Consider the following 15529-nt stretch of genomic DNA (forward strand, 5'->3'; position numbering starts at 1 on the left):
ACTAACAAAACCCTGCTTTTTATATCCAATACACTCAAATATGAGACTATTCTGGGAGGGAAAGCCAAAAGCCTTGACAGAGTCAAGGTAATTTCCACCCAATGTTCTTCTCTTGTACACAAAATTTAGAAATTTATCCTAGTAGATGGTGGAGTTAGTCAGGCATGATTTACCCTTGTTCTCTGTGTTACCAATCAGCTTTTTCTCATTTAATTTCTAGTTTTATGTTCATGTATATTTCTATCAAATTTTATTTTTTTTCCCTCTTGTTTAATTTTGTCCTCAGGTTTGGGACATAAGGCTGTCCATCGTGTAGCATCCTTATTTAGATTGTTTTCTCTATCTCAATATCTACTTTTGCTCTAAACATAAAAATGTCTAGTTAAAATTTCATATTTGTAGAACAGGTTCAATATATAGAATGAAAGCAATAAAAAACCTGCCAATATAAGATTTAAACTGATAAATTCCCAAATTTAATTTACAATCTACTTTATATTTTTCAGCTTTACTTCAAGTAACAATTTCACTTAGCAAAGTTGAACTCAGTGTGGGTGAATCCAAGTTCTTCACATGCACAGGTATGTATTAATTTAATTTTAAGGTATGTAATTTTTGTTAAATTTTGAAATTTTAATGTATTAGTAGTAAGTAGTTGTTTCACAATATTAAATTAATATATTGTTGTACATTCCCATTGACTTTTGAGAACTGTGACAAATACTAGGACTTCACTGGCTTCACATTTCCAGTCTAGGATCTCTTCATTTCGCACACTGAATCAATTTGAATTCTCTGTATCAGTACAAGTAGTTTATATCTGTTAGGATGTTTTTGTAGTTTAAAATTGTCACTTATTTAAACTAAAGAATTAAATCCTCTCCAACCTAATGAGACATCCAAGGAGATTTTTTTTCTGGTGAGGCAGTAATCAGTCAGGAGAATGAGAATTTGCATTTTCAGCTGATTGATATGGATCCTTGATGGTGCTGAGTTGAGATATTCCATTGGCAGTGACACATGGCCTGACTACACTGTCACTGTGATTACCAGGTGACCTGACCTGTTAATCCAGTCACTGTCAGCCTGTTTCTTTCCTATAAGACTTTATACTTTTCTGTGGATTTTCTCCCCTCTTGAAATCCTTTAGCTGCTATTTACCCTGTCTCAAAGATTGTACATCTGCCTGCAGTTTTGTCCTGCTTGTCTTTCTTACAACTGGCATAATTTAGCAATTAGCTGACATTGCAGAATCACTTAGGTGGAAAAGACCTCCAAGATTCTCAAGTCTAAGATTTGACTGATCACAAACTTGACAACTAGAGCATGGCACTGAGTGCCATATCCAGTCATCCCTTGAGCACCTCCAGGGTGATTCCACCATCCTCCTGGGTAGCCAGTGCTTGACAACCCTTTCCATGAAAAAATTCTTCCTGAATTCATTTTCAATTCCTGACACTGCACAGACTGTGCATTGCGTAGGCATACGCGTTGCACGACGTCCCTTCTAAATGTCTAAATTTGCATCGTTTTTGGTTTTGTTTGTAGCCATTGGTGAGCCTGAGACCATAGATTGGTACAACCCCCAGGGAGAGAAGATCGTTTCCAGTCAGAGGGTGGTTGTTCAGAAGGAAGGCATCCGCTCACGCCTCACCATTTACAACGCAAACATAGAAGATGCTGGCATATACCGGTGCCAAGCAACAGATGCTAAAGGACAAACTCAAGAAGCTACTGTGGTTTTGGAGATCTATCGTAAGTAAAATACCATCAATTGACAAATAAAAGACTCTGTTTTAAAAGACACTCGCATAGAGAAAGTAAAGCCTCTCAAAATATCATCCCAAGCTCTGAATTTTATCTTCCAAATAATTGAATCTCGTGCAGTTTAGTAAGTAGACATTAAGAAAAATGATTTGAATTAATTGGAGGGTCACTTATAACTACTGTAGCATGCTTTTCTCCTGTATTTTAGAATGCCATCTTATGAGGGTGCACTGTCTGCCCCTCAAAGAAATTAGAAAATAGGAGGAAAAAAGTAGATCAGTATAATTCGTATTACAAGTGTGTGTACAGTTTACAAACTACAAAATATTACAAATATGTGCATAAATAAAAGTGCAGGAAGTGCAATATATGACTTTAAAAAATGGATTTTTTACTGAATTGTTATTTTAATCTCTGTCTTTTGCTATTCTTGGCCTTACGAATGAGTTTTGACATAAGCCATTGAAACTCAGTGTGATAAGTAACCAAAATGGATTTCAATTGCAAGCAACAATTTGAAAAGTATATTTGAAAAATAAATGCATTCTATTGTAGTATGACATTCTCTGAGAGATTTAAGGAGCTTTTTTCTCAGTGTTGAATTACTACATTGTATGACATTCTTTAGATCAATCAAAAGTACCTAAAAGCTGTGCATTAAACAAGCAGTGAAGATGTGAGGCAAGGTCTTTGTTGGTGAAAGATGCTGCATATGCCAGCAGCCCATCACATGAGTTAGGATCTAAGTTCATTGGAGAACAGTTTTTTTTAAATGTGAAGGAATTACAATGAGACAAAAAGTACAGAGTAGAGTGGTAAAGCACTGCTTCTGAGAGGTACAGATAGCTCAGATAACAAAAGACATAGATTAAAAAAGAAGATGAAAAAAAATCTTCTAATTAAACAACCGATAAGAGAGTGGTAGCAGTTAGAAGTGATTACATGGTGGCTTGAAATCTCACAAATCAAAGGATTTTGATTTTTCAGGAATTCATTTGTATGCATAAAACTGTCAGTTACTCCATTAGCAGAATGCTGAGAAAAGTAGAAATCTTTAGAAGCATTTGCATGTGTTAATTTTAATAATTCTGAGGTCAGACAAACCCACAAACCTACACAAGTAATGTTAAGGTTTGTGGGAACAGACATGTAAAATTTCCTTATTTGTATTTGTGATGTAAGAAAAAAGCAGGGTAGCTTGTTGGTAGTCTTAGGGCCTGGTTTTTAGGACTCTCAGATGTCTGTGAGAGGTTTTTTTCTGACTTCATATGAATATATATGAGACGTGGAACAATAAAACTGTTCTCCCTCTGCTGTGGATTATTTGAGCCTGCTCTCATATCTACACAAAAAAAACAGAGATGCAGATGCATCTCTGGCATAAGCTCCCCAAATTTTACTCTGAAATGTAATTGGCCATCTTTGACCTGAGAGAACATAGGTTGGTTTGTTTATTCTGTGTGCAAGAATTCTTCCAGATTTTTTTTTCTTTTTGCGTGTTAGTCACCTGCATTACATCTTATATGAGATCAAAGATTAATAGCATCTTGGACTTCTAAACCTACTGGATTTATTCGACACATGTGGAAAATCAAATATAATTTGTTTCTTTGAGATTGGAAGAATTAAAAGCCTCAGAAGACCTAAAACAATCTTGTTAATTCCTAAAAATAATGATAAAATTTCTTTTGACCTAATAGTCATAATAGACCTAATAGGTTCTCACTGGCCTTTCAATGTTGTATTTTACTCAGCTGCTGTTTTTTGCAGTGATGCAAATATTCCACTTTTCTCATGAGAATTTCCCAAATTTTCATGGTTTTATGGAAGAATTAAGAGAATAAAAACATGAGTTTTTAATTCAATAACAGAATAATGATGAATAAAACCCACAAGAGAGTAAATAGACTATCAACATGAATATATAAACCTCTAAGATGTAGAATTTAAAAACTGTGTTCTGGAACATTGAAAACAATGAAAATATGTTTATAAAACCTGCAGAATGTATATAAATAAACAGCATTTTGCATAATACAAAAGGATTGTAAAGTAATTTTTGCAGGCAGAGTCCAGGATGATTTGAGTCTGATGTGGGAAAATTATGTTATGGAAATAATTCTGTACTGTCACAATAAGCAGATTTAATAGTGGTGTTTATCTTGTTATTGAATATAATTTAGTGTTATGTTAATACTCTTACTGCATTGTGTTTTCTTTTTTTATTTTTTCCTTTCCAGAAAAGCTCACTTTTCGGGACATAGTGTCTCCACAAGAGTTCAGGCAGGGGGAAGATGCAGAAGTTGTGTGCCGTGTTACGAGTTCACCCGCTCCCATTGTCAGCTGGTTGTATCGGAATGAGGAAGTCACAACTATTGCTGACAGTTAGTATTTTGGTAACTCTTTCAGTTATACATTCCAATTAATATTAAAACATTATTTAAAAAAAAGGTCTTTTTAAAGTCCTAGTGGACTTTATGATGGATTTTAATGGGGGGTTTTGATTAGCCCGTCAGCTTAAATGTAATTTTACCAGGTTCTGTGATCTGTAGAGAATCTGTGTACAATGGTTTCCCCCATGTGTCTTTTTTCCCAATGGGAATTTTGCCTAGGTGTAGCATGAGTTTCCAAATTCCCAAAAGATTGCTGGGAGCTCCCTCACAGGATCTCTTCCTGGTGTGCCTGGTCTGTAGGAGCTGAACACGTTTAAAACACACAGAGATAAACTTCACTGCAGACCAAGCTGTGATACTGACCTTATGCAGCCCTGACTTTGGGATACTTGCCCAGTTGCTCAGAGAATTCCAGGTGGAGAGGTATTTTGCATCATTGTGAGAGTTTACTTGTTATCCTCTGAGTTACAAGTAAGTGGGATATAAGTAATCTGCTGAGGCAGGACTGAAAAAGATTGGCTTAAGATAAATCTCACTTTCCCCACGTGTAAGTTCTAAGTCTCTCTCTCTCTAGGCAAACAGTAGTTTTTCTATTTACCCCCCAAAAAAGCTTCGAATCATTTTTTTCAGTGCTGTCTCAATCTTTGCCAAAACAGGAATTTTTTACATTTTCTGGAAATTGAACTAACATTGTCAATTAATCAGGTTTTCTAATTTCCCATCAGTTTTTCTCTCTGCATGTAATGAAACTCGGAGTACCAATACACGTTTAAAATTCTTACTCTTTCAAAATTTATTGTTTTTCTTTATTTCAAAATGAAAATGAAAAGTTTTTTGGGGGCTTTATGAAGTCAAGCAAATATGGAACAGTTGTTAGGGGGGGAAAATAAAAAGCTTGGTTGATACTGGTGGATCGAGTCTTTAGTTCCTCTCCATTGGGAAAGAAAGTTTTGATTAACTTTCAATATTTTAGTCAACAGCTCTTCAGTAATGTCCTACTATTAGCCAGTATTTTATTGGACATTCTGGCTCAAAGCCTGGTACACATACAGCAAAATTTAAAAACCATGAGCCAAAAACTCCTCCAGATTGGGTTGAGTGGCACTGGAAAGACATAAGCCCTTCTTGTCAGCCACACCACTTAACATGTGATATGACTGAAGGGGGAGGTCATGCAATTGACTGTTCTAAATCAGGCGTTTGAAATTGAGTTGAGGGAATTGAGTCTCAAAAATGCAGTGATGATCTGGAGTAGTGTAATGCCCAGTTATTCCAGATTCACCAACTCAAATCTGCTTAGTAAAGGGCACAATTTTATCAAGATATCCACGGCACAATGAACTTCGGGTATACTCGTGGGAATATCTACTGCTGTATCTATTTTTCTACAATGAAATTTCAAAAGCTATGCAGCCAACATTTAGTTTTTGTTTCCTGATACTAAATGAACCCTCATTTTTTCACTGTTTTATAAAAATGGAGATAATCTCCAGCCCTTCTGTTCATCTCACACATTGCATGTCTATGGTAAAAAAACCCTCAAAAAACCAACAAAAAGAGGTTTACCAATGCTTAAAGGTTTAAAGAGGGACTGGATCTCCCCGTTTCAAAATATTTGGAGGCATGGTTCTGTGTAGGTAATTGTGTAGGAGTAGAACAGGAAAAGATATATTTTGTTTCTGGTAATGTATGAAATGGCATTAATATTCAAGCTGGACTTGTAACAAACCAGACATAATTAGCGTAAATATGTTGATGATGTTAATGTCCTATAAAATTCTATCAGGTGAAACATGATTTTTTTTTTCATTTCTGTCTTCATTTTATAGTATAATTCTTGCTACTAGTAGAGAAGTCATTTGTTTGATAGTTAAAAGTGAAAGTTAAATGCTAAATCTCATCATCCTCCAATATTGAAAGGTGTAAAATAGAACAAGAACAACGGCTGAATAACAGGGGTTCATGTTCTTCAAAACCCACATTCAGTGAATTGCAGGAAGTCATTCTCCTCAGAAGAATGCATTAATATTGACTAGTTTTGCTGGGTTTACCTTGGTGAGCTCCCAGGCAGCCACCCAGCCTTTCTCTCACTCACCCTCCTCAAGAGGCTGACCTTGGCTGGATATCAGCTGTCACCAAAGCTGCTCAAGCACCTCCTCTGAAACTGGACAGGAGAGGGAGAATATAATAATAAGCTTATGGAGTGAGATAAGGAAATGGAGAAATCACTTGCCAATTGCCATCATGTGCAAAACTGATTTGACTAAAGGAAAATATAATTACCAACATAATCAGAGTAGGATAGTGAGAAATAAAAGTCTTGAATTGCGCCTTTTCCCCATACCTTCTTTCTTTTTGGGCTTAACATGATCCCAAACACTTTCTCCTGCTGCTCCTTCCTCCTCAGGGGAGGACTCTTCATGTTCGTCTCCTGCTCCAGTGTGGGGACACCCTCTCTCTGGTGTGCACCATGGCCTGCCAGGGAATGTCTGCTCTGGCACCTCTTCCTCCTTCTTCACTGACCTGGGAGTCTGCAGGGTGGTTCTGCTCAAGTCTTCTCACTCCTCCCCTGGATAGAATTGTTGTTGAACATTAATTTTCCCTTTCTTAAGTTGGTTATCCCAGAGCTGCAGACAGCCTCGGCCAGGGGCAGCTCCTTCTTAGCGCCTGCTGGCAGTGGCTCTCTAGGACATGGGTAAAAACCCTTCTAGAAACTTCTCAAAGAAGCCACTTCTGTATCCCCCCACAAAGTCTTGCCAAAAAAAAAAAAAATAAAGACAACAAGATTATGGGAGAAAATGAGAGAAAAAGTGTGCTGAGATTAAGACAAGGAGAATGCTCACTGGCAATAGCAAAATGGCTTTGACGGAGGGGAAAATTAATTAAATTTATTGCAAGTTAAATAGCGTTGAATGGTGAAACACAATGACAAAATTAAAGCAATATCTCCGCTCTCCTTTTACTCTGACTTCACTCTTTCATTGCTGACTCCTCTACCTCACCCACCCCAAGGAATGCAAGGACACTGAGGAATGGGGCCTGTGGTCAGTCTGTGACATTTCCAGTGTGGATCCTTTCTCTGGGTTGTAGTTCATGATGAATTTGCTGTAGCATAGAATCTTCCATGGATTACAAAGGAAATATCTGATCCTTGAGGCCAACAGATCAACACATAAACCCAATACACTAGTTCAGAGAGAAGGGAGAGGAAAAATTAAATTCAGGTCCAGTTTACTCCTGAAGATTATAATTTTGCTGCTGCATGTGCAGAAAAGTGTATACGTGGTTTTCTTTCAGAGCCTGATTTTACAGTGTACTTCAGCTCCTCAAAATGTCTACTGAATTTCAGTTTATGTTGGCCTTTGCAGAAGATAGAGAGCTTTCTTTTTTTGGGTTATGTCTTTGTTGCCATTTCTGTGAAGTGTTAGAGTGTGAAATATATCATTGGTGAAATATATCATTGACCAAGAGTGAATGAAGAAAGGAAGAGGGGAAGGGAAGAAGGGCAAGCAAGCTGAAAATCATTAAACATTGGGCTGTAGAATGGGCGCAAAGACATATAGTCTAGATAGAGAGGGAAACAGCATTTCGTTGGTCATTTTATTAAAAATTGCTCAATTTAATTTTTGAGTCTTTTTTTTCCATCTAATCTTTTTTGTTATTCTGTGTAAATGCTCACGAGTATTCCACTCATTTTGCAATAACTTATTATTTAACTTACAGTCGATTACTCCTTGAAGTAAGTAGGAAATGATGGATGGAAAGTCCAGATTGAATTCTAGGAATTTCAATGTGCTTGGGAATGAAGAAACCCCAAACTTCTCAGCCTACATTTTCTTTTTAAATGTACAAATGTTTTGTCAATGAGTACTCTGACTGTACAGAGAAAGTACTTAAATATTCATAATTTAAGTTAGTGTTCCTAATGTTGTCTTGATTTATTTGATTTATGCTACTTGATCTCTTATTTTTCTTTCTAGATCGATTTGCGATATTAGCAAACAATAATCTTCAAATTCTCAAGATCAATAAAAGTGATGAAGGAGTTTACAGATGTGAAGGAAGAGTGGAAGCAAGAGGAGAAATTGACTTTCGGGACATAATTGTTATTGTGAACGGTAAGGAATAAAGTTGACAAATTAACTTCTTGCTTTATTTGATTATTATGGCCTATTTCAACATACATCAGCTTCTAAAAAACCCCTATTAAACTGGTTAATATAATTGTCACATCTGTTTAGTATTGGTTTCCTATAAGTGTAATTCCTTAGTATTAAAAAAAACCAAACAACCTACTGTACTGTGTAAATAGAATTCATTACATTTCATAATATCAGTAAATATAAACATGTAAAGCATATTTATAGTAATAATAATGGATCATTAATATTCATTATTTACAGAACAATAATAATTTCAAGACTTTAATTTCAGATTCTAGTAGTTCAGTTCAGTCTTTTTTCAGTGTTTTTGTCATTTACTCTTAAAAAACACACTTGATTTTTCATAATTATTCACTTTCACTGTGTAATATACTCTATGAGCTGTCCCAAAACTCACAGATACATTTTATTAACAGCATTAATTACAGATTTTTTCAAATTTTATTTTTGTGAGGAATAAAATATGTGAGGAGTTTCCTGAAAATTTGCATTATACATTTTATTAGTTTATAATAGACCTCTAAGAGGGAAAATCAATGAATTGAGACAAGAGGGAGCATTTAACTCAACCTCTCTTAAACTCTGCACTGACCTGGTGAAAGATAACTCTCTCTTCATATATTGCCTGGAAAGGACACCGTTCATAAAGGGCATTTTTTATCTCTGCAGTCTGTTTAATGTCAGATTTCCAGTGAAATTCTTCCTCAGTGTGTCTTAGGTTCAGAGCTTTGAATGCTGTGCCCTTGACTGGTCCTTCCCAGCAAACCCCAGTAAACACAAATCATTATGTGAGGTGAACTCACAGCCAGTTTCAGCAGGAGGGGCAGATTCTGCCACAGGTAATTCTTAGTCAAGCAGCAACATCTGAGGCAGAATTCTCTAGATTGTTGTGGGTGGTACATTCTGGTGCTGCATTACCACAATTCCTGGTTATGTACAATTCCAGCAGTGCATCTGGTAGCATTTAAAATGCCAAATGAGATTTTACTCTGCTTCTATTTATGTACAGGGATATGAATCCACCTTCTGATTACCTTTCATCTCTACTTTTATGCAGTTGAGCTGAGAGAGTCTGTACTTAACCTAAAACATTGGTTTGCAAATAATAGTCTGACTTCACATCATTTTTTGCTGAATTAAAAAAAAATCTGGTCCATCTTATATTTATTGTGACTCTAGGCAAGGATTTTAACGCTCATCCCTAAACTTCACTCTTGGGAGGAGAAGGAGCTGCCAAATAAGTGATTATGACATGGTTGGTCATGTAGAGTGACATCAATTAAGATCTATTTCCTGCTTCATTTATAGTAATAAATAGATTTGCCTACATGAAGTTGAAGGGATAAAATTTGATCCAAAAAAGCTTTTAGAGTAATATTAAAATTCAGAAAAAAATTCTAGTGTTTTAATATTAAAATGCAGAAAAAAAAGGAAAAAAAGAAAAGAAAAAAAAGGAAAACAAAAAAGACAAAGAAAAGAATCAGTGATCAGTATACAGGCCACCAAAAGCTACATAGCCCTATGTCCAGTGCATCTCCTTTTCCAAAAGAGAAATAAAAAAATACTTACTTTGAAGGATAATCTAAGCTTGCGATAAAAAGAAAATATCGTCATGAAAGTATATGTATGAAAAATTTTTCAACTTTAGAGCTTTATTGAGCTTTATTTCCTCATCTTGCTACAGTCACTGTAGAATCTACAGGAATTTGCAAAATATATGCTAAAAATGTTTCTATAATAACAATGAGGTGAATTGGAAGGGACCCACAAGGAGCATTGAGTCAATGAAAAAGTTGTCCTGGTTTCAATTAAACCAGGATAGAAGTATGTAAGGTCTCCAAAGCAGGATAAACTGTAACAAAAGAGCTCAGGGGTACTTTTTGAAATCTTGCAACCATACTAATTATAGTAGTTCATTCTTTAAATTAAAGTTTGCATATGAATAGTTTGCAAATTTACTCTAAAATAATTGAATCTTGCAACAAAGTCTGATATCAGGGTAATTTCTAATGTATGGAAATCCTTGGAGGGTTATAATGGGTAAGAAATTGACAGCTGGATTATCTCTTAGAAATCTAATGTTTATGTTTCTTTTCTACTTTCAACACTAAAATTATTGTGACCTTTCTTTTCTACTTGTATTTACAGTGAGATCTGAATGTCATGATTTTCTGTGATTGCAAATAGGTGATATAGAAGAGAATAAAAAAAATCAAGTCCTCCTGTAAACAAAAGTTTCTTTTACTTGTTCTTTTGTCTCTCTTTTTTTTTCTTTTTCTTCTTTTTTTTAAATAATTTTTCTCTAATATACCACTTAGATTTACTTTTTACTATCTGAGAAGTTCCATAAATTAGTCATCCTGATCTCAGTGAAGTTAATGAAAGAGAGCTATTTACACAGTAAGATGGGACTGAATTTTGCCACTCTGCTTTAAATATGAAATGAGAGAGACTTACCAGCATACCTTCATTTCACTTTTCCTCTTGTAGCTTTACACTTTAGATACAACCTATGTACATACGAGCATGAAAACAGATTTATTCCTTGAAAAATTATGAGCAAAATAAAATTTTACTTTTCAAATGAGAAAATAATATTTCATTTTATTGTCATTGCAATATCTCTTGGAAGATTGAAGCACTTAGTAATTACTTAAGTAATGCACTGAACAGTCCTGTAGTTCTTAGTGATGAACCGTGAAGATCCTGTTACTTCTAGCAAAGAATTATCTCCTCATTTTCCCAACTATTTTCAAGGTCCAGGCATTACAATGCACTGCAAAATAGCTAAAAAGCGTTAAAAGCTTTCTAAGTAGGATTATGGGATTTTTTTTTTTTATTGGAGATGGATAAATTCCCGTTGCACAGCAGAAGGGTTTTGTGTGCTGAGTAACGGCCCATGCAATTTCAGATAGGAAAGAAGTGATCTGTGAAACACTGTGAAACACACCATTAAAAAGTGTGAAAAGTACATAAAAACACACAATTACTTATCATTGATAATTCTGGTACATGATTTAAGATTCAGAAGTGAAAAGGCTTCTGAAATATTTGGTAGAGGGCCACAACAGTTGGTTTTCAAGAGTGGGTGAGAAAAATCTGGTGGAATGCAATGGAACAGTAAAAACAAATTCATTGAGGTTGCCTGTTTCATCTTTTCACTAGTAAAGAGTAAAGATAAAAAGGATAACTGAGTCACTCTGTCATCTCCCAGGATTTTCTTGCTAGCTGACCTTTATTTTGTGAAGCCCTAATATTTTCCCTTTCCTCTCACTTTCTGTGTCATTCATTCTTCTACATATATTAACTCCCATCCAATCTGCTTGGATTGTTTTTATTTGTATGTTTCATAGAATCACAGAATAGTTTGGGTTGGAGCGACTTTAAAAACCATCTTGTTTCAAACTCTTGCCATGGGCAGGGACACCTGCTGCACCCAGTTCCTCAGACCTCCATCCAATCTGGCTTTGAACACTTCATGTTTGCATGTTAATTAATAGAAGAGGATATGTAAACAAATATGTTAAATATCAGCCTGTGAGTTGTTCTGTCTCCAATAATATTGCTGGTTTTTTGGTTGGGTAGAGGTTCATTGTGAACCCTTATTATTTTATAACAGTTAAAAATGTTATTATTTGATTATTATTAATGTTATAAATGTTATTTTTTTATCATGATATCATCCCATCAAGAACAGAAAACATTTGTCACTTTTAGAACAAAATTAAATTCTTGGAAAACAAATAGATTTCATCCATTGGTTGCACATTGCATTGGTGCATCCATTGCATTGCATTTGGCCTTTGGAAGCTGGTGACATTCCTGGCTGGGAAGTATGCTGAAGCTCAGTAAAATGATTGAATATGCATAATGAAGGCTCCTGTATACTGATCCCTCTTTTTAGAAATACTGTCTTACATCAGGATATAGATTTATATCTTATGTGTGTATTGACTTATACATGTTAGGTGTAATTTTAGTCATCATAGAATGTTCTTTAAGAAAATTGAAGAACTGCTGAAAAAGGCTTCCAAAAATTCATTCCATTAAAAATGAAATTTATAAATGTCTTAATAATATTAAAAATCTTGAATTTTAGAAAAGTGAAGAAATATTACTAACAATAATTCACATGGTAGCTTGATCCCTAATTGCAATCCCAAATTCCCAAATTAGCAAAGGATCCTGCATTTTGAATTTCACCAGGAATACCTAATATTTTATTTTTCATTCATTGGACATAATGTTTTATTTTTCAGTGCCCCCTACGATCATTCTGCTGCAGAAGTCCTTCAATGCCACGGCAGATCGAGGAGAAGCAGTAACTCTGTTCTGCAGAGCCACTGGATCGCCTCCCCCTGAGATCTCTTGGTACAGGTGAGTTCAGCCCAGGTCTCCACATCAGAGCACATTGTTTTAATGTGTCCTGATCTTCTAGCACAGTCCATTAAGCTGTGCAACCTTAATTTCTCCACTGAATTCTAAGATCATTTTCTGTCCATTTCTATTCTCATTGCTAAGGCTGGATTAAGCATTAATGTGTGAACAGGCTCACACAAATTCAATTGCACTCAGGTTGCCAGCGAGGTAAATGCAAAAAGTACCAAAAATACCATATTGCCATTATTTCTTCATGTGTGAGTGGAAAAGAAATAAGTTCATATCTCAAAAACAGTACAACAAAAATCTAACAACGACTTCTGCACATAAATGCATAGATACGCATTTATCCAGTAAATAAATATCCAGTAAAGGTCAACAATACTAATAAAAAAAAGGTAACACTTTCCACATTTGTAAAAATAGATTTTAACCTTAACTCTCTATTTCAATGAGATTCAGAAAGAGGTACAAAGTTAGACACTTGTTGGACCCAGGAATGTGTCATTGAATAAGTGTTAGTGTAACTTAATATAATTTTATCAACACAAAATACTTTGAAAATGGAATTGCTTTTAAATCTCCTGTGTGTTTTTTTCATTATATCAATGACATGAGCATAGTATAGCTATGCCATTTGGGAACACTTACCATACAACATTTGTAAAAATTTAAATATCTATTTACTCTGTGTTCTTTCAGTTTCAACAAAGATATGCATCATTTCTGGAATGTAAAGTATCTCAATATATCAAACCAGTGCACATTTCTATTTTAGACCTGAATAATTTGCATCTACTTATATTATTTCAAGTGGATTAAAAGGTCATCCCACTTTCAAAATGGGCATAGAAGTGATTTTCATCAATTCTTCACCTCCTTTGGAACATTTGAACAATGTTAGATTAAGTTTCTCTCTTTTGATATCTTAATCTTGTTATGCCAAAGGTCAGTTGTGAAGTTGAATTTTTCTCTCATGCAATTTGAATCCCAGGAGATATAAATAAATAGAATGCAAAGGCAATTCCTTAATGTGGCTTAGAATTCAAAATTCAGTAAAGAGGAGGAAAAATAAATGCAAAATATTATAGCCTAAATCAAAGAACTCATATTAAATTCAGATAATATTATTTTTATTTGACATCTTTGAAGTACTTTTTTAAATGTCCTGACCAAAATTCATAAGATTTGCCTGAAATCTGCTCTCCTAAATGTCTTTGGTGTATGACAACATGCATCATGGTATATATGAAGGAAGATTACATAAATTTCCACCATTTGTGGATAACTCCATTAAAAGTTGTGGGATTTTTTCCATCTTTTATAATTACCATTGTACACACACAGTCCAAGTGTCTTGGAGAGACACTTATTTTTGTATTCACTGATCAGAGCCCACTGAAGGATTTCCCTTTGGTTGGACAGCCCTTGAGGAGCTAAATTTTTAAACCATTCATTAAATATTTTTTGTAATGATTTTCCAGAAGCTTTTGAGGCTTGTGGACTGGATATTGAATCATACATGCGCAAACTTCTATTCTGTTTCTCTTTCAGGAACTATCTCATAATAAGGAATATTGGCTAATGTCCCTCCCTTCCCTTTTGATGTTTTATTTTTCCCCCTTTGATTCTCTTTTAAATTTATCTGATTAAGGTGTAAATTCTTGTTAGTAAAAAATGTTCTTGTTTTTTTTTTTTTTTATTTGCTGACACTGAGATTTTGTAAAATGATACATCAAAAAGAACATTTAACCATGGGACAATATATTATTATTGATATGCAAGCAGGGAAAAAATGAGGAAAGAGAATTCCTTCTATTTTTTGAGAAAGCAAATAATAATAAATGGTATTCTATTCCTAAATTTCTGCATCAAATTTCTGAAATCTCTGTCCTAAAATTTTCAGGTCCATGATTTCATAATCAGATGATCTCTTCTCCTGTCCTTGGTCTTATCTAAAAAGTATGTCAAGATAAAGGCCTTGGTTTTCTACAATAGTTCAGACAGGGATTTTTCAGTAATAAGACTAAGCATAGGAAAACCTGATCAACATATTTTTCTTGATTTTGAGAAAGATCTAGAAAGCATTTTCAATGAATATTAGGGAAGTTTATCTAAACAAATTTATCTAATCTTAATATGCTTGTCATCAACTGAAAAGCTAATTGAATATATTTTTCAGAATAGCAAATTATTCCCTATTTGGTTCTGTTTAGTATTCTTTTTGATGTTGAAAGTTGGTACTAAGCTCAGTTTTACTGTGTTTCAGTTTTAATAAACAAGTGGAATTATATCTTGAATTTGATAAAGTTTTACTAGTGCTTTTGTAAGGATTATACTTACTCGTCACAGCCAATAAAGGGAATTGTGTTCAGTTTTAAACCCAACCTCACCTTTTATCTATGTGAGTTCAGTCATTTTATTTAATTTGTCTCAGGTTAAACATTTTTAAAATGGCTAGGTGTAATAAAGTGATTTGATGGAAGCCTGTTTTCTGAATTCTCTGATTAGCTAGGTATAACTAATGGCCTCAGAGAGATGATATTAGATATTCTAACAGAAAATCATAATTATAGCTTTTCCTGATGTCTCATTGCAAAACATTCTGAACCATATTCAGTCTCCTGAGGAGCTGTGGAAAAATACTGACGAAAAGGGTGGTAAATGATTTTTTACTCCATTCTGCTGCAGGATTTTGTCTTCATGGTGTAAAAAGTATATCCATGCTTGTTAAGGTGGTTCGTGAAGACTGAGGACATGTGTTTACACATTTCCATGTTCTTCTGCCTTTGTTGCCTTTTAAAATAGGCTCTCATACCAATATTC

General features: G+C 34.6%; 1 protein-coding gene across 1 annotated transcript in view; it reads left to right on the forward strand.

The window, feature by feature from the left end:
- The window catches only part of NCAM2 (neural cell adhesion molecule 2), a 272795-nt gene that overhangs the window by 137008 nt on the left and 120258 nt on the right, over positions 1 to 15529 (forward strand). Inside the window, exons 2-6 of the mRNA XM_059493913.1 lie at positions 507 to 581; positions 1549 to 1755; positions 4008 to 4151; positions 8141 to 8278; positions 12583 to 12700. Of these exons, the coding sequence (XP_059349896.1) occupies positions 507 to 581; positions 1549 to 1755; positions 4008 to 4151; positions 8141 to 8278; positions 12583 to 12700 (682 nt within the window). The remainder of the gene's footprint in view (positions 1 to 506; positions 582 to 1548; positions 1756 to 4007; positions 4152 to 8140; positions 8279 to 12582; positions 12701 to 15529) is intronic.

The sequence above is a fragment of the Ammospiza nelsoni genome, chromosome 2 (assembly GCF_027579445.1).
Source record: "Ammospiza nelsoni isolate bAmmNel1 chromosome 2, bAmmNel1.pri, whole genome shotgun sequence".
In the NCBI taxonomy this organism is placed as follows: Eukaryota; Metazoa; Chordata; class Aves; order Passeriformes; family Passerellidae; genus Ammospiza; species Ammospiza nelsoni.